A 20,458-nucleotide genomic window follows, 5' to 3' on the forward strand; every position below is an offset into this window, starting at 1 on the left:
TTTTAAACACCGCTGGTGGGCATGGTAAGGAAAACCTACACCTGCAGTTCTCTGAAAAAAAAATTAACTTCGGGGGAGAGAGTGGGGAGGAGTAAAACTTCTGGAAAGCCTGTGTTTTAAGTTCAAAAGGCATCTCCTCTTAAGCCCAGAGTTGGAAGGCTTTGTTCATCACCACAGCAATCCGATCGAGTTGGTTTTCGTTTGAAAGCTGAGCCAGCCTTGGAGTCGCGTGCTGTCCCCACTGATTCGGGATGGAGAAGCCTCCATCTTGAGATGGAGAAGCTCCTCTTGGGATGGGATGCCTTACTCGGGACGGAGAAGCCTCTTTGTCCTTAAAGTCTTTAAGTCCTCTGGACACGCTCACGTTCCTCAGAACTGTCAGTATGACGTAGTGTAACTTTCTGTCATTGATGGTGCACATTACAGGCTTTGCTCCGCATTCCATACTGTCCTCTCGCCTGCATCACAGCCTCCCATTTTCCTGCCCACTGGCTCTGTTTTTCCCCTACTCCTTTGCAGGCTGGCACACCTACTCGCTCAGTTCCACCTCCGCCTTCCTTACTTGCTGCCTGCTATGCTGCTTTCATCTTTCCACATGCTATCTATCAGGCCCCCTTCCCATATGATACTCTGTTATTTCAGAGTTTTTTTGCTTCTTTCCTTCTAGCAGCTTTAATTCTGACACTGGCTTCTTGCTTCCTTTTCCCTGCTGCAATATTGACCCATAGTCAAAGTAGCAAGACCAGTAGTAATCTGAGTTTCTGTCTGTGTCTGCAGGCTTTTGTGCTTTCTGTTGCAGTGAAGGGGAATATATGGTTCTTAACAGTTCAAGAAAATAAATATCGTGATAATAAACCGGCATGTTACAGCTTTAATAGGATAAAAATAAATCGATGCACTCCACTACTAATGGATCTGTAGTCACCCAGGTTTAAAATAACTAGATATAATGTATTATCGTCCATGGTGTTCATGCCTTTACACCTTTTTCAGCATTAACAATAGTGATGCCGTATCAGCTACCTAATATAGCAGGAAGAACACAGTTAGCCCAGATACTTGGCTAGTCTGTGAAACCTTTGTTTGCAACAGTCACTGGCAGTCTGTGGGGGAAAAAAAAAAAAAAAAAAGTCTCTTTTAATATGAAGGCTGTTTACCCTTTATGGTTTTGGTCTGCTGTTTTAGAATTATATCGCTAATTTCTAACCTCAAACATGACAATCAGCATGACTCTAGAAAAGTAGCGATGCTTTATCATATGTAGTGCAATGCACAAATAACCTTCTGTACTGTTCAACTGCTGGAGTTCCCAAGATTCATGTATTCCTCTTAGGACAAGCGAGGAGGTCTGCTAGCCACGTGCAGTGGCTTTGGAGAAGCTGATGGGGGGAAGGCGAAAGGAAAATCAAGGTATAGAGCAGGAACTGTCTGTTGATGTATTTTAGGACTAGGAAGCTATTGTTATCTCTGGCTTCCCTCTGTTAGTTAAATTACCGTTTAAGACAGGTGTATGGCAGCCTGGTTTAACCTGTATTGTACTGCTGCTTTTTTACGTGCTAACACTGACGTTGGGCTTCCTGTTGCTGGTGGAAGCCTTCTAAGAAAGCACTCAAATCGTCATGGCTTACCGTGAATACAGTTACACAGTTTCCTCCTGGAAATTCCAAAAGCCTTTTTCAGGTCGTGTACATTTTGTTCCAAGCAACCTGTGAGGCAGACAGTGGGGCATCTGAGCATTTCTATGCTGCAGAAGCGTGTCGTCTGCCTACGGTAAGATGTCACCAATGGAGGGGAAAATACTTCTACACAGAAGAAACCCGAATGCATAGAGAAGACGGACAAGATAGGTGGCTTATGAACTTCTAGGATCATAGGAAAACACACAAAAGAATACATTTTTGCTCAGTTATATTTATTTGAAAGACCTTAAGCTTTTTATTAACAGCTTAGATGAAAACTTGCATGCTTATATCCGATTTTGAACACTTAGACAATATAATTCAATTAAACAGAATTTTGAAAGCCCTGCACATGCATTAGATACGTAAAAGCCAATGTTAATTCACACGTAACACGCAACTTACCTGGCAAATGTATTTGTGTCCTTCGAAGGCAGGCGCCCGACAGAAACGCTGAGGAAGCAAACACTGTGCAACCAGCTCTCGCAGGCAACGCCGGGCCTGGAGAGATGCGAGAGGAACGCCCCAACGGGTGAAAAGTGCCCGAGCCCTGCCGACGCCACCACCGCTCTCCCCTCCGGCACGAACCCGAAGAGAAGGGCAGCAGCACAGGGAACCCAGCCACACAATGCCCTTGCTGGCCTGGTAGGGCTAAGATAACCCCGTGCTGCTGTAGAGCTGGTTTGGTCCCCTGCTGCCGTACCGAGTTTGAAAGCACTGTACCTCCAGGTTTTTTTGACAATCACAGCATCTCTGTTAGGTTGCTGGTTCCTGTTATTCACTCTCTGGAAGAGGCAACATGGAACTCCCTGCTAGAGGCAGCATCTTTCAGTGCTTTCTTGTTTTCAAGATACTATAAAGAGCATTTCATTTTCTTTTAATTATTCGTTCGATCCTTAATACCTCACATCATTCTGATGCTTGTTTCTGTCTAGGAACCAATTTTAAATTAGTATGAAATCATACTCAGGACCAGATCCAAAGACCATTAACGTTCGTGAGAATCCTTCAACTGAGCAGTTGGCTGGAAGTATTTTACTTCTCGATGCAACAGTGAGATGTTACATGTATTTATGTATCTCTCAGTTGCAGCTATTTAAGAGCAGATAGATTTAAAAATAAACATCATTCATTTCACAGACCAGATGCATCTCCTTCTTCAGAATCTCATTAATTTTTACCAAAAATGCTAACACGTGAAGCTGCTGCCAAAATCTATCGGCAAACAATAAAAATACCCCAACACTGAACAGTTTCCTCAAGTGACTCTTCAGAGCTTTTTTCCAATCTGGAGTGCAGAATAGAAAGAGACTTAAAAGACTTTTAAATGGTTTATAGTTTTTTCATTTATTGTAGAAAAGTTATTGTAATGCAGTTCATTTTTGTACACCTAAATTCCATAAAACAAATCCATAGAAATGAGGATACTATCAGCATGCAGTCTGCATTTTCTTTTTTAAATGATTCTGATCACAAAAATAACAACACTTTTTTTTTTCTTTCTTTGAAAGCCACTAAAAGCAGAGGGAGAGCAAAGCATGCAACACTGTACACATTTGCATAGTATATTTTACCCAGCATGCCTTGTAGAATGCTACACATACAGTAACTACAGAAGTAAAAACAGAAAGGGGCAAATCAGCAGAAAACACGAATTTGTGGTTTCGGGGTTGTTTTGTTTTTTTTTTTTTTAATTAGTAAAGGCAGTAATGTCTTTACCAGTGTGACTCTGAACTGGCTCCCAGTGAGGCTGGAGGTAGCACTGCCATGCTCTCACTGGGAACCAGTTTGGGTGAGAAACAGAGATCTTCTGGTATCTGAGAAGCCCAAGGTCCGTAGTTTGCAGTTTGAATAGCTGTTTTCATCTTCTTTCTTCACCCCTCTGTTTCTGCAGGCATACATACAATTTGCATTTTGCTTGATTCTCTTCCTATGCTGTTCTTGTACAACGTCACTGACTTTCTCTCTCCCTGCAGGAGAAGAGAATCGGGCGTGTTTCAAATGTAAATACACCTTGGGCCTAAGCATGCATTCCTTAAGCTTACTTTCCTTTACATTTTATTCTCAGCAATATCAGTGGAAGTTTTGGGTGGACTTGTCCACAGCTCTGAGGGTATAACATCCTTCTCTCCCCCACCTCCCCATCCCCATACACAAAAGCAAGTAGCTCTGTAGCCCCGAGAACTTATTTACTGGGAGTGTTTCATTCCCGACCTTGGGCTAGTAGTGTATTCATGGTATATTCATCAGTCATATGCCAAAATCTATACATTGGCCAAAATCAGAAGTTATTAATATAATTTCAGCTTTGAGGAGGAAATTAGCAGAAATGAATGCAGGGGACTTTCTGATTTTAAAAGGTTGGGTTTTTTTGTCATTAATTAATATGGAAGGAATACAAGTTATTGAAAAATCAATCACATATGCAAAATGCAAGGCTTAGAAATAAACTGCTGAAGTATCAGACAGCAAGTTAAGCTGATCAAAAATGCAATAAATCCACTGACGCTGGATCAAAAATCTACCCCTTTTTTTCAAAAATACAATGCCAAATGCAATAGTGGAATTATTGTAAATTTGTGCTATTACAAATGTGCTTCTTTTCCCTTGCTCTGTTTTTACATCATTGGCAAAATATATTATTCTGTACTGTACAATATATTTTCTCACTGTATTGATTTTCTACTGCTTATACAGAGTAGAAGTAATATCAAAGGGGACTGTGGCATTAAATTTAATTACACTTTGTTTTTCAGGAAATATTGATAAGGCATATGATAATCAGTATGTGACATTTATGGTCAGACCTTGCAAATACTGACTTTCGGAGAAGACAGTAATAAACACTGTGTCCAGTAGTAGGTGTCTGTAGGATCTAGTCCAGAAAGTAACTCACTGCCAAGGAAGTTGAGGGGAAAAGGCAAGTCTACTAAACATCACCGAGACCAAGCCAATGCTACTCCCAGTTTCACCGCTTTCAAAGGAATAAAGGACTGACACACCCTTATTAACATTTTAAAATGATTTCTACCTTCTCCCAACATTCTCTATATGGATTCAATTACAGTATTTCTCTTGACTTCTTAAATGGATTCCACAAATAATGAGAGAGATCTTAACACAAATTTCAATACTAACTAGCATTTTCAGCTCTTTCTCCAAGTTAATTCCCTACATATATTTTACAACATTATTAAAATGTATCTTTATTTTTAAAGACATACCTTTATTTTTCTATATAAAATAAATCAGACTTGAATAACAATCTAACAAAGGTTATTTCAAATGACGACTCTTCAAATAATATACTCTCTTTTGGCATGATTTTAAAGATAGTGGGAACTTAATTTCCCCAGAGTTAAAACTGGCTACATTACAGTATCTTGCAGTCTTGTTACTCTTTGTAGAACCACTAGTTGAGGGAATGAGGGGTAACTGCATCAAAACGCATGGTAGTAGAACCCCCTGTATCCAAACCTGTATTAATACCAACTGGGGTAATATAACCCGATTTTAAAATACACATTTTTAGGAGCAAAAACAGATTTGTATAAATGGTATCTTACAAAAATGCATCTGATTTTTTTCATCTGTGGCCTCCAATTATTTTTGCTTTAAAAATAAATTAAGACCATGGAATCAAGGACAGGCTTCAGAAGCACTTAATTTGTAAAACAAAATATAGCAGAGGACACGTTTAATACACTCCTAAAGAAAAAGTGACTAATGAAAGCCCTAACTTACTCAAATCAGTATGCTATAAAGTAATAGTATTAGCAATATTATTCTGAGAATGGTAATGTCAGTAAAGATATGAGATTCTGGGGCATTTCAGAGAAGTCTACGGTATTGAGACCAAACTGAATTCAGAAGATTTGCAGTCAAACTGAAATTGAAGCTATGGGCCTACGCACATCCAGAGGAACCACCGTCATCTTGTTATTCCTACGGCTACCTTTCCTCCTTTTTGTAATTTTCACTCTCTTAAGTACGTATTAAACATTATTTTAAAAGCAAGGAGCACAAAAGATTAAACCCCCAAATACCAACTTCAGAAGCAGCTTTCAAACCTGGAGAAAACACAGTAAAACGTTTTTCTGTTTGCAGCAAACCCAACACTAACACTGTGAGGACGATCACTGCAAATGTGTCTGCCAAGTCACAGAGCCACCTCCAATCCCAAGCACACTTAATTTATCTGGGTCCATCAGAGTTAAGTCAAAAAGACATGGTATTAGAAGCAGGCTGAGTGCCCAGTAGCTGAGAAGTAGTGTGATTAGCAAGAGGTAAGAGCACTTGCTTCAGAAACTGCTCTTGCTGATCAAGTACAAAATCAGGGGCACCACCTGATTTCCATGGCAAGATGATTTTTTCAGGATAAAATCTAGGTGTGGGGCCATACTGCACTATCAGTTCTCAAGCAGAGGAACCGACTTTTGCCAGACTGACCTGTTTAGAAAATGATCATCTAATTTGGCCCATTGTTTATAAACTAGAAACTGTTATACAACAGCTTTAGTTGCATTCCTTTAAACGTTAACTGCATAATATACTCGAGTTAGAAAACATCATCAGTTGCAAGTTGCACATCCCATGGGATAAATCTTCATCTATGGAACTAGTAAAAGAACCTGTACATCTGCTAAATACAACTTGTCAAAGTATTTTAAATTAAAAGTTTAACAATTAATTGTCTTTAAAGTGGCTTCAGGATTGTTAAAGTACTTTGTTCATTCATTCATGAACATATGAATGCACTGAAATATATTGTCTTTAGATATTAAGATTGTTGTTACCACCTTTATTGGTTAAATGGTCATTAATCCAAAAGTGTCCTAATGAAAAACTCAGATAACAGCAACAACAAAAAAAACCTTAAAAAAATTGGGTTTTTATAAACATTTCTAAAATCCTCTGTATAAGCCAGAGCTTAGGAACAGAACTCCGATCTTTAATAATATTTTAATAACAAGAAGAAATGGTACGAGGACTGCAAAATTAGTCTTACTCGTATTCATTCAGGAATACATGAACTTCACAATTTTATATAGCGCCATTGCATAATAAATCACAACACAGCTGGCTAGCATTGCTGAAGTTCTAATGCAAATACTATGAGTTAGCATGTCCTCATCAACATTGCAGCTTTTACTGATTACCATGTTTCCTAAAAATAATTTACTTTTTAAAATAAAAGAGTTCCCATAGCTTGTATCTAGAATAAAGTAATAATCTATTAGCATGTTCAGTATATTTGTACTTAAAGATATATCTATCTTCAAAGAATTAAAAAAACAGCAAGCAAGGAAACCTGCTGGATCACTTATAACTGGTTTCTTATATTAAAATGGAATGGGCAGTGGGAGAGGAGAGAGTAAACTAATTACATACAAGAGTAAAGTAAACTTAAACCCACACAATAAAGGAACTCAATGTGGTCTTTCAAGACAATACATGACTTCCCTCTCAAGCTTGTTTTTATTAGAACAAAGAAAAGTAGTTTTGGCACTTCAGATGCTGCAGGTGATGGAATTTGTGCATATGTGTTGTGTAGATCTTTCCCTTTACTAGCATGACATGGAAGACTTAAAAACAAGGCTCCAAAAGGCTCTAAATGACATTTTTGTCTAGGAAATGATAAAGCAGTAACCTTGTTTACTAGAAAATATATGTAGGTGCTTCGCAGCTACCTGCCATTAAAATGCAAATATCTTCAAGCAGTTAAATGATCTGATCCCTAATGCTACTACAGAATAAAGATAAACAGCTGTCTAATCTAGGTTTATACATCTCAGTGCATCCTTTGCAATTAATACTTTAATGCACACAAACAAGAAACTTATTAAAGCTTATAGAAAAAATGTTTTGCCTAATGCCTTCTTTCTCATGCAGGTACGTGTGCTGTACATGTAACAAAGACTTGTAAAAATTACTGGAGAATGCTCCACTGTGCTATAGCAGACAATATTAGAGAAGGCAGCTGAAGCTACCATTCCCAGACCAGATCTTGCCATGCCTTCTCAGCCTAAATGCTCGTTTGGAATCTGCAGGCATTCAGCCTGAGAAAATCAAACAGGATCAGGTCTGTCATATCCATTCTTAACTCTGTTACTCCAATGGATGCAGATATTTTCATTTTTTTTCTCGGTAACTGGCCCATTCGAATCATCTAGTGGTGTTGAAGGCTGCCTTTCAGGCAGTGAAGTTGTTTAAAAAATTAATCATGCATCCACAATCTTTTAATGCTGCTAGAGATGTACATCATTTTTGGTTGTACCAGATACGAAATGAATTACTTCTCCCATTGTTAACATCAAGAAGATAACCAGACTCAGCGGTGGTGAAAAATACCAGTGATCTTTGCTAACTAGTCCAGAAAGTAGAAGAAACCGTAATATTCAGGAAATTCATTTAGTGCTACATGCTTTTAAAGCCTACTTTTAGCAGGCTTTGGGAAGAAAATAAGCAAATATAAAAGTTAATGATCCTCATATTTGAAAAAAATAACGATGATGTGAACCTGCATAAAAAAATGCATGTTCAGCATAGTTCTGTCAATTTTAGAAAATGCATGCAGTGGGGAATTTCAGGAGTCTCTGCTTAAAGACATTAGTGGGTTGTACAAAACGGTCAATTATGGTAAATTTTTCAGTCACATTGGATCTAAGGCTTCACTGATCATGTAAGACATAAGGTCCAAAAACATAAATTTTTCTATTTGAAGAAACTGATGACTCAATAGGTGAAAAGAAGTGATTGTTAGGAAGTAAGGCAGTAATACCTCCAAAGATTTATCATAGTTCTTTGAATCAAAAACGTCAGCTCTACGACTTTACTGTGAGCAGATTTTTTTCTCATACTCCATTTTTATTGCAAGCTAATTCTGACCAATATGTTATTTTAAGTGTTTATCTTTTACAAATATTTAACCCCACTCCCTTCCCTCAGATTTCAATACTGAAATTTGAACTGATCTTCTGGAGAGTTCTTGTGCGATGCTGGAATTTTCAGACATTCAAAGATGGATTTTGAAAGATGTAACGTATAAGTAGGTACTCAGATGTACTGGAATGTAGGTACTCTACACACTGGGTAAGAAGAGTGTATTGTTTTCCATTTAAAAAGGCAGAATACTAAAAATGGGAGAAAAAATATTATGTATCTATACACTAATGTTCCATTTTGGGAATACTAGCTGTATTCAGGTAAACAAGAGAAAAAAAAAAAGACTATTCTCAACCTCTAACCACACAAACTATTCTTAAGTTTGTTCATTTTCCCGTTTCTATTTCCCCTTGTCCTGTCACAGTTCATCATTGCTGACCGCAACAAAAATGTCAGTACTGGCTAAACTAAAGAAATCATTTTGCTGCAACATTCATGCCAGGTCTAAAAATAATTTCAAACTGGAAAGTATTTTGTAACTGCTGCAATAATTTGTGATATTTGGCACTCTCAATAGTTTACATTTGGTTTGTCTGAATAAGCCATTCTGGAAATAAGTAGTTAGAATAAATCCTTTTATTCTAACTTCAAATGTAAATTGAGCTTCCAGCAAACAAATACTGTAGCTGACTTTCTGGCTTCTAGTGGTTTGTAATTTTCAGATTTTTCATTTATATTTTTTTTCAATTGATTGCAACATGCTCAAGTCGACTTTCCAGTCAATTCACCCAAATTCCAACAGGAATTGGTTTATAAATTGGTTCCAACTGGAACTGGTCACTTGGAATTTCCAGCACAGGAAATTATGTTATAAGTGCCTTGATAAGTACCCTAAATTACAAACGGATGTGTCTAATATCTAATGACAAGAAAAAGTATGGCTATAAATGCAAATGCTGTACTAAAAAAAAAACCCAAAAAACAATCTATATGATCGGGCATAAACATAAGGGCATGGTAACTTTTTTTTGCCCCCTACTTAACATCAAATGACAGCAGAGTGCAACTTCAGTATAACCGCGTTACACCTGCCAAATTAAGATGATTTTTTTTTCCTAGCTACGTTATGGCAAGTTATCAACTGATGAATACTGTTTTTCCCCAGGTTCTTGAACTCAAAGCCTGTGTCGTGAATCATGGCTATATCCTCCAGGGGATCCTCGGTTCCTATGGGGTTTGTAAGTGTCCTGGTATGAGTCAGAGTATTCTTCTTCCACTAGAGGATAGTGATCTCGGCTGTGTTGGGAACTGGAAGACAAGCGGTTCCTGCTCTTCCGAGCCCTTTCATTGTGATAATTTTCATCTGAGGTCATTAGACTTCGTCGCTCAATTGGAGAGTTCTCTGTAGAATGGCTGCTGTGCCTCATACGCTGGCTCTACGAGTGCCAAAGAATCCAAGCATTAATACAGACAAAGAGTATTTTACATTTTTTAGCTTGAGACTTATTCTGAGGTCTTTCAGAATCCATCCACTTTTGTGTTATTCATTTTATATTAAAGTCTGTATGCTACAGGAATGGGTTACAAGAATAGTCTGGTTCCTAGAGCTGAAAGCAGACCAAACACAGTATTACAATGTGTACCTTAAGGTATTCACCTTGTTAAATATCACAGGCCATTTAGCATGAAAAGTGAGCTGATGTATTCAGCATTTATCACTTTTCTCTGATCATGAACGTAACATTCATGCTTCTATTCTGCTTAGAAAATTTTGAGCATTGATTTATGTGGTTTTAGAAAACATCTGAAGATGTTTCTTGGTTTTTTGGTTTTTTTTTTTTTTAAAAGGTCCAGCTCTGAGCCTTATTTAAAAACCTTCATATGACCAAACAAATGATGGACTCCTAACCAGGCAGCTAAGGGGTGGCTAAAATTATTAGAGATGAACAAATTCTTTCAACTAAAACATAATAAATACTTTAAATATGTTGACAGAAAATCCTTTTCTAAGATAATTTATTAATTAAAAGGTTTAGCCTTTGCTATCCTCACGTTCCCGTAATGATAATGTGCTACATTTGTCACATGAACAAAATTAGTTCATATTTTTTGCCAGTGAACTGGCACAATGAAGAAATAGCCTGAAAAAAATTTGCTGTCATCACACATTAAACCTCTCAAAAGTATACCCATCCATACTCTCAGAACAAACCCGGTCAATACTTTTCTTTCTCTAGATTACACACCCAATGTCATTCTTCTGATCCTGTAACTGCCAAGAGAATGCTGCTGCAACAGTTGCACTCTCGTGGCCTCAGGTTCCTGCGCACAGACAGCACCAGCATCGTCTGCTCCCCTCAGTTCTGAATTCTGGCCGATGCTCTCTGCGCTATAAAACCTTCCTCCTATTGCTACACCCTCTCTGTATGGCAACTGTTTAGCTGCATAATTTATAACAAAAGGCTTGTCTGCAAGGGGAAGTAACTGTGCAGATGGGTATACATTTACAGCACAGCAGATACGATGTCGTATCTCTTTGTGTGGATCGATGCTACCAAGGTTACTCACTGAGAGATTCCACCTAACGAGCCGGCATGGAAAAGGTGCCCTTCTGCAGATTCACACACTCAGCTACTGGGTAGCAACTTCTACCACATTATCCCCAAGTTTTCCTTATAGCATCCTGTTTTAGTAGTGATTATATGTCAAAGTCCACATATTTTCTTCACAAATTATACTTCTCATATTTATTTGACCTAGACATCAATTTTGATATATAATCACCTAATCAGCTGCAACAATGATCTGTATCATTTATTTGACCTAGCCATGCAATTTTGATATATAATCACCTAATCAGTTCCAACTTTAACTTTCTGTGCTCACACCCCCTATCTTCCCTGTAGTAATTTACCTCTCTGGCTGCAACCTGCTCCTTTCTAGAAACCTTCCTGTTTCCCTACCTCGATTGTGTAGTCGTTCTGATCCCGGTATTCACCTCCCGAGAGGTGTAAGCATGGCATAAAACTGGTGTGGTTACATGCTGGTCTTATGCCCCAAATAACTTTTGATCCTGCAGCACAATTGGAGTGATAAGCTGCATTATGTTTTCTGCAGTAACGGACTTAAAATGCAAATCCCCTGGAGCCTAAGAAACACATATCCCCAAAACTTGAACTATAGGATTTAAGTCCATTCTCTGAAATTAGACCAAACTGTGTAGGTTTAGAGCTACCCAGGGATTAGCTACAAAGGCAAACAACTGGCCCCTAGGAGTCAGCAATGACAAAATTTACTCTTCCTGTTGAGGACTGCAAACACACAGAGCTCAACATCAACATCTTCCCCTTTTAGGCAAGGTCATGACCAAGGATCAAATGACCACTGGCTTTGGCAGGTGTACCACACACGGTGTGATGGGATACAGCTGGAGCATGCTGTCGCCTGTACCCTCTCTTTTACTCTGACTCTTCCGTATCTATACCGTTTAATTTCACCCTGATGACCTTTGTGAAGCCCAAAGACTTAAGTTAAATCAGTAGTTTCGATCTTCAGTAAACTGAAGTCCAGGCCACAATCAAGTAAAAAAAGGAATACTCCTAAGTCCCGATTAGGTGAAGTATGTACAGATTGTCCCAGCAAATCTGTATCCTTCTCAGGTGTGACTGTTACACAAGGCTCTGGGCTTTTGGTATTCAGTTCCCCAAGGTATCAGGCGAGAAGGAGTCACAAGGTCATAAGAAGTATAAATTCTTAATGTATCATAAGCACCTAAGCTAGTTTAATTCCTAGGATTTGCATGAGTGCTTTGTAATTACCATACCACATCATTACAGTTAAAACTGATTCAAATCCTTCTGAAGTCTTGAATTAGTATAAAACCTCTAGGTGCATAAGCACTTCAGATGATGGAAGTCTTTACTGCGAGATAACCATGTAAAACACCAGAACTCTTTAAACGGGCCTGAACACTTAAGTGGCACTGAAAGCCAAATCCTGCAGTCTCTAGTTGGGCATCATTCAGTCAGGGAGAAATTTACCCCTCTGCAGAGAACTAGCACCATTCAAGTCCCACCTAAGCCTTCACAATTAGGGTGAAGTGGGGATTAAGTGATGCATACCTTCAGCCAGCCCACTGCACAGGGGTGATTTTCATCTTCAGTGTGAGTTTTCCCTAAGTAAATGGAGCAACATTTCACAGTTACTGCTGGTGTCCATTGATCAGAGAGAAATAAATGCCTGAAAAAAATTCTGTGGATACACCCAGTTTTCAAAATGAAACTGAAGAGGTGAAAGTTCTGCAGATGGCATTTTATTGTCATGAAGGGATGGAAAACTGAAATTTTAAGGCAAGTGAAAATGGAAACAACAGTTTACATGTGCATGTTATTAGCAATAGAACAGTGCTTGTGCATTCAGCCAGTCAGGAAACAGTGGCTTACTGATCCTAATAAAATCAAGCACAGCATTAGAAATGTGAGTATCAAGTATCATGCACCTTCAGTGAAGTGCAATTCTCTCACAGAAAAAACAGCTTTATGTTATTTGAAAACACTGAACAATGCATCATTTCCTTAAAAATTGTTACCTGCTTCCAGATACTCTACAAGCAGAACAGAGGTTACATTTGTCAGGTGAATTATTCATTAAACGTAATTTGCTCAACTCTACTTTTGACATACATTAGAAAGTGCACACTCCTAGAAAGTCACACACATACAGAACTCCTTCTGAAACTTTCAGACTTAGAAGTTCGCTGCAATCCTGATCTTCTCAAGCATTCATAACTATTAATAAAAAACATTTTCTGTTTTCAAACTTAGTAAAGCACGTACTTCTCATTAAGGACTATTTACATGCCACGTTTGAAGTTTCAAAGTTCAGCCGTTTTTGAGCTATCCCTGTGGAAAAAAATGGTCAGAATTTTTTTGAATGGATAAAAAAAATGTATTTTATTCACACTCAAAGAACTCAAAAAGGTGAAGGCATTTTGCTGATACAAGAGACAAGCATGGAAGTTTTTCACCCAAAAGTGAATGTTTTGTGAAGTTATGAGGGTAGAAATAAAAGGGATCATTACAGACACTGTTCTGCATTCTTAAATACAGTAGCTGTTAGCTCAACTGCTGTGACACACTGTACATCCGTATTCTCAGTCTTACAGGGTCTCATTTGCAGTGATGTTTTTTCCCGGTTAAAAAAAGGCCATTTTCTAATATGGCTACAATACCACTTAACAGAGTGTCATTTAACTCTTTCTCAAGAACTCACTCCTTGCCAGAAAATTTATGGCCGTTTTACTTCCCGTTAAAGAGCAAGCAGTCACAGCGCTTCAGCACTCAGCTGACTAACTGCTTCTTCACCGATTATGGGCCTTAGCTTGCCTTCTTACTGCTGGCAGTAGCCAAACAGTGAATAATAACTAATGAAGCAAATACAAGTTATGCTATATAAGACATATTACACTATTTTCCCATAGATTAAAAAACCCCACCTGATCTGCACTGGTGTTTGGGGCTGAAATGTATTTTCATACCTGTAATCCAGAGATTGCAGCAGGATATGGTGAAAGTGCAGTGGATCCTAAATTTCGTCCAAGGAGAGGAGTCATGGGTGTGCTACTGGTGGTGTGAGTAGCACGCCAGTACGCCTCAAGATATTCTGCCAAGTGTTCGCAAGCATCTTCAAGCTGATTTTCATCCAAAATTACATCAAACATTTCCTGATCACAACAACAAAGTTTGGTTCGTTACAATGTTACTGATGAAAAGAAAGAGTTGTTTAACAATTCTCATCACGCTAATCCTTTAATATTCAGTAAATAAGAATCAGAGCATGGGATTGCAAAAGAAAGTTATACAAGTGGGCTTATAAGGTGATCAAAAGCCAAAGCTCTCAGAAGTCACTGTATCCTTTCAGCGAGGTTCACTAGACACTGCATGAGCCCTACCACGCTCAAAGGCGCAAGACTCCTTTAATGAATTTATTTTGCTCTAAGATAGGAACTGAAGCTAGGTGTCAGAGTAACACAGGGGTGCTTTGCAATGGTTTTGGACTCACGGCCTCATGCATACTTCTCTCATTCTAATTGTGAACACATTTCCAGAGTGACGATGCCCCTAAAACCATTTCCACTTCAGTGAACACAGGGTGCATTTCTGTTAGCAGCAGTATTTCTGCTTCAGCAAGGCTACTGCAGGACATCCAGCTGTTCAGATACTTACAGCTGGGAATTCTGCAGAGACTATCTCCATGCACTGTTTTTTAACTACCTTCATTTATGCCTATCTGGATAGTCTTACCTATCTGTTCTCAAATCTGCAAGACCATGCAGGTACGACCTCTTTCCCTGTAAAATCTGTTTACCAGGGGACAGTACCTGACCATTAGTGCAGGTCCTGGTACTTGCCTCAGACCTGCTCACCGTGCAATCCACAGAGAGGCTATTTACCAGTGAACGGGGAAGGAATTCAAAGCCATGTGGCTTCTGTGCTACCCAAGAAGTCAAAGGGACACTCTGCAGACAATGTTTTTAGATTATCAGCATGACGAGTGCTGATAACAAAGAGCTGATAATAAGCCACCATAAACTGAGCCCCTCAAGAGAAATATATACATATTTTCAGCAGTGAAATTTCGCACCTCATCTTTAATCTTAACTCACGCCTTAGTGGAAAAAAAATATTGTGAAAATAGCACAGGAAATGAAAATACGTGCAGGTGTTGCAAGTGTTCAGAGTAACCGATACAAACCACAGGCTGCTTTTCCTCCATGCATATTTACAGATCTATCCAAAATACAAATAAAGCTGACATCTAAAGAGTAAGATATAAAACTGCATGATGAATTTATCATAAATCTTGGTCATGCATCTACCTTCCACCCAAAAGTCTGGTCCAGAACTTACTTTAATACTAAAGCCATTTTATTTAGTTTTTAATTTATTCTCTCTTACCACCACAGTAGAGAAATGTTTCCTCCTCTGCCAGCAAGTATGAAGTTTTCTTCTAATAAGAATACTCCTAACACTACATCCTTTGGTCAAATTCAGTGTTTATTGCTGCTCATTTTGCTCCTCTATTTACCTATACCTTTTAGACCCTCCTTTGCTATTTAAACACATGTTGATAGACTACATATTCCATTATATCACTCACATCATCATTTGTGGAAGAAGTAATTCAAACGTAGTTAAGTTAGGAAATAAAAGAATGTGGTTTGCTTACACATACTTTGCTTTGGAAAAGAAATTAGAATACTACACTTGGAATATAATATGTGTTTTCGTAAATAAAAATGAATATTGTCACTTTCTGGTCTGCGACTAGTAAGCAGTTCTCCGGCACTGCTCATTCTTTGCATAGCTGGCCACTGATTTGAGAGCAACTCTGGCTGGCTGTACAAAACCCAGCTTTGCAGGTTGCAAGGTAATTCTGTCTCAAGGCATATTTTCAGCTGCATGGGGTTTTAGCAGCAAGCAGGTCAATGAATACTCTTCCAACACCCTCCAACCTCCTCCTGCTAAACTAGGGAACTGTTTCTCAAGTTTCTTTTTAACCTGGATCAGTTGATTTAGGGAGCTTACAAAATGCTGTATTGGCTTAACTGAGCGTGCTGCAAGGTGGAGGTAAGACAAAGACATTGGAGATGGAAACGCCAGTACTGCTGCCTACGGGTTCATACTTAACGGAGTAAAGCTTCATGCACTTCTAAGAAATGCACAGCTAATACTCTAGCTAACATACCTAAACCACCCAGCTCTGTGATGGTATGTAGCTTCATGTGGTGTTTTGACAGTGATCTCAATTAAATTGCATTTAGGGAGAAAGAACTTTTAACAGTTTCAGTAGTACTGTCACCTTTTTAACAGTTAACTGTAAAATAACACGAGGACTGGTAATGGTGAGCCTCTCAGGCTGTCATTTGAAGGTCACTTGGAAAAACTGCAAAACTGGCAGGATCCTGATGCCAGGGCTCTACATTGTTTTACAGGGAAAATGAATTACAGAGAAAGCACTCGGGTTTTTTTCTTGCATTTAACAGTTCTGCTCATAGCTAACGTGTGTTCGTTCTATTTCTGTGTATTTGGGAGGAAAGAATCTTTTAAGGGGATCCTTGTTTGCAAGCGTCATGGAGTAAAGCAATTTTCCCAGTTTTCCTTACAATTACTTTTATTCACCGCAATGTTTTCTTACAACATGCGTACAATAGTTACCATATGAGCATTTCCATATACTAGTATTTCTTAAGTGATATACATTAAAGCAGTGGTCTTTCCTGAAGAGAAGATAAAATTAGTTGCCACTGTCCTCTGCTATTTCTTTTAGTTTACTGCATAACCACTGTGAAATACTCTAGGTGCATTACCCACGTTAGCAACACAAAATAAAATGGTCACGACTACAGAGGCATCCTCCTCACCCACAGGAATGCTCGGGAGAGGGAGTGTGAGAGGGACTGAGCCGCAGGCATAGCCCAGAGTTAGTACAGCTAAGGGCAACCCCAAATTGCATCTTACTCTCTGAGCTCAGGGAAGGTGAGCTCAGGCTCTGGGGGAAAAGATGCCCCAGACAGAACTGCAAGGTTGGAGGTGTACCTGAGAAGGAGGAGGAATTTGAACTTGTAGATATATCTGGTGTACTGGCTATTTTTAACAATACCAATGCATTTTACTTCTGCTAGAGTATAATTTCTGGTATTTTTTAGGTTATGTCAAATAGACCAGAGGGATATGTACCCTCTCTTGGCATTGGCATGAATCAAAAAGTTAAAAAAAAAATTATCATAATGAACTGTATATGACTAGTGTATTTAAAGCTGTATGGTTAGTACAGTTCATGTTTCTTTGAGCCATATAATGTTCCTGCTTAACGGAGTCATGGCGTGGTAGGCACGCTTAGCACTGGCTTGAGCAGCATCAGTGAAAGATTAGCAAGGAATTAATAATGAAAGCAGTTCCTGAACTTAAATATGCCAAAAAAGACAGCTATTTTTAAAATGTCTAGACACACAGCACCATCTGATTACTTAAGGCTGGCTCTCAGCAAATGAAAAAGAGTGAGGGTTTTATGGTTTTCAAGTACCTTCACTTTAAACAAATACTCCTCTTGCAGGAATTTGAGCTGCAAAACAGATGAAGCAGGTCACAGTGCAGAAGGCAAGATAGCAGGGTCTTCGGTCTTAGCAGTATACTTTTACTGAATTAAATAATGGATCAACTTGGTCCTTTAATTTAAACTTAACCAAGACTGTCATCTCCCTTTGGGTGCTCTAAGTGAGCAATAACTTTCTTGAAATCAAGCAGTGCAAAACTGATCAGACGGTTTCTGCAGAAGGCTGTTGTGCAAGTCAGAGCGGAAGGCAGCCTCTGAGTAAGTACAGTCACATGTTTGAAATCTGGATACCCTGAAATTTGGAAATATTTTTCTTATCCAGATGGGGTCTCACTTTGTTGCCTTAGGCAACAAAATACAATTACAGGATTGGGTGTTAAGGGAGAGTTTACTGGATCCTGGGGATGGACAATCTAAGTGCCATGATGCAACGAACAAGCTACAACATGCATCTTGCTGCTGCACACTCTTTATTTCAATCAACACAGCTACTTGCCTCATTTCAACTGATGTGAGCAAACCTGAGCGGAATAAGAGGAAATCGCTGTATAAAGAGCAAACAAGGCTGTGAAACATGCACAGGCTTCTCTGTGCAGGTGGAAAAATAAATACTCCTTTCAAATGTGAACAATGTGCAGCGGTTTTTCTGTGTGTAAGCTCAGTGACAGCTTGGTGTAAATACCACAAGCCGTATTCAAACAGGTGCAGGTACAACTCCATTTAACTTGGCTCACACTCATTAAGTGTTAGGAAGCTATATACTCTTATAGAAATTATTTTGTACTACAGAAAAGTGTACAATTTTGTTTGAGTTGATGGCACCTGAATGGCTCACAGGAATTCTCCGTCATCATTTTAAGAGATAACAATTCAGTAGAAAATTACATGTGTGAAACATAATACAGCTGAGCTCTCCAGAAGAACTCGAGATGGCTTGAACATCTTTCAGTGCTGCTCGAAGTGGAGAACAAGGATGAGACAGGGAGCAAAGCGATCTACAGTTACTGTAACCAGAAGCTTACAGGTCTTTACAGTAACACCACCAGCTGGGTGTATATGCAGTCACCATCTACCACTTTTGACAGCTGGACATGTGAAGTGGTGCTGATGGGGCAAGAGGGACAGCAGGAGGGCGGCTGCGAAACCCACACCCGCCAGGGAAACAGCAGGCTGCCTGGAGCGTAGTGGGCACTGCAAAAAGTGTAACTGGAGAAATCGAGATACACGCCCACACACACACACACACCACTACCAGCACTTTTCTGCATTATTTAAATTCTTGCTCTGTATCAGGCATAGGAGGAATTTGAATCAGATCTCTCATTCTGGACGCATTCTTGAACCATTCTGCTTTTAGATAAGGAGGACAGAAATTTCAGTCAAACCTATTACCTTTTTTCCTCTGTCTTCTAACATTTCAGTGTGAATCTAGCCTGAACATATACCAAAAAACTACAAAAAACTGCCAAAATTCAAAGTTCTCACAGATCCACATCAGGAATGGAACACCTGTACAGCTTTTCCGCACAGCACCTGCCTGCCTAATCAGCTATCCAGGACCTCTGCTCCTTAAGCAGCAGGTTATTCAAGGTGAGTATCAGCATCTTTGATAAAATGGTTGGTGAGCAGTGACTGTGCCCCGATGAGGTAATTGGAATGGCTTGCAGGCGCTGCTGTGTCAGGAGGCTCGGGGATCACATGCATGCAGACACACGACTCACACCGTACAGACGGTGGGTCTGGACTCACTATGAAGCTGATGGAAAGTCCTCTGCAGCCTCTTCTCAAACCAGGATTCAGAGACTTTGGCCCTTGGGGACCTTAAGATAGCACTGCTCCACAAATGACGTAATTTGCTAATGAGCTAGTAGATCAGTTTTACCATACACGTCATTTTTGACTTGTCACCTTGCCAAAGATCATAATAAGCCCAGGACGAGAGATAATCAGGATGAAACCATCAAACAACTTGTTTCTTAGCAATAAAAGCTGATCAAGGGTTGCAATTGCAGGGCTGTCTGAATTGCCATAAAGTGATAACGTATGAACTCGGCTATAATCAAGGACGAACACAGCAGAAATCTTTAAAGCTCCACATATCACAAGTTCTTTAGCCTTTCTTCCGTACTTACTGGTGGGCATTGTGCAAGTTTATCAGCTGCCACCAACTGAACATTCAAGTGTTTACTTTGTGACTTTCCTCTAGATTTAATCAGTCGCTGCAAAACCTGACAGAGGAAAAGAGGAAAATATGAGTTTAAGAACTGCGTATCTCCATAAAGCTCAGACTGACATCCCATTGGAGGATTACCAGGTTCAGAAGCTCTCCATTATATTTAACACAATGGATAAAATATTTTCCTTGAATATAAGCACAAATGTTTCTGATAGCCTCCCTGAAAGCTGTGCACATTTCCCTCTGCATCACATTTGATCCCTTGCAAATAATTCAAGTGCAGTGCAAATGGTGATTTTGCTTTATTCTGCTTGAAGTAATAAGTTATTTTTCACAAATGTAATGTTCTAGAGGACCACGAAAATTATATATATATATATATATATACACACACACAGAATTATACTGGATTGCTGGATTGACTGTGGCACAACAGTAGCAGCATATTATGTTGTGTGGCAATAACGCTGTAACTTAATCTGTTCTGAGGTGCATTTTGGGTACAGAAGGTATTTTACACACACAGTTCATATTACTTTTTATTTTCCTTCCACTGTGTTCATTACTGGAATTTAAGAGGCAGAAAAGTTAGGAATCCTAAATT

At 39.1% G+C, this 20,458-nt stretch overlaps 1 protein-coding gene and 1 long non-coding RNA gene across 8 annotated transcripts in view; both read right to left on the reverse strand.

The window, feature by feature from the left end:
* Window positions 1-3,000: 3,000 nt before the first annotated feature.
* CACNB4 (calcium voltage-gated channel auxiliary subunit beta 4) overlaps window positions 3,001-20,458 on the reverse strand; it is a 111,988-nt gene continuing 94,530 nt past the window's right edge. For 3 of the 7 annotated variants that reach the window (XM_052792356.1, XM_052792357.1, XM_052792360.1), the window contains 3 exons: window positions 19,811-19,906; window positions 14,101-14,286; window positions 3,001-10,000 (listed from right to left, as the gene is read on the reverse strand). In XM_052792356.1, the coding sequence (XP_052648316.1) occupies window positions 9,740-10,000; window positions 14,101-14,286; window positions 19,811-19,906 (543 nt within the window). In that variant the 3' untranslated portion in view covers window positions 3,001-9,739. The other 4 variants (XR_008235963.1, XM_052792359.1, XR_008235964.1 and 1 more) reach the window with 4 other exon arrangements.
* On the reverse strand, window positions 10,384-12,679 carry LOC128144057 (uncharacterized). Its single transcript, XR_008235966.1, has 2 exons — window positions 11,388-12,679; window positions 10,384-11,320 (listed from the first exon to the last, which is right to left on the reverse strand). It is a non-coding gene; the product is annotated as an uncharacterized LOC128144057 (long non-coding RNA).

The sequence above is a fragment of the Harpia harpyja genome, chromosome 7, assembly GCF_026419915.1.
Source record: "Harpia harpyja isolate bHarHar1 chromosome 7, bHarHar1 primary haplotype, whole genome shotgun sequence".
NCBI lineage: Eukaryota > Metazoa > Chordata > Aves > Accipitriformes > Accipitridae > Harpia > Harpia harpyja.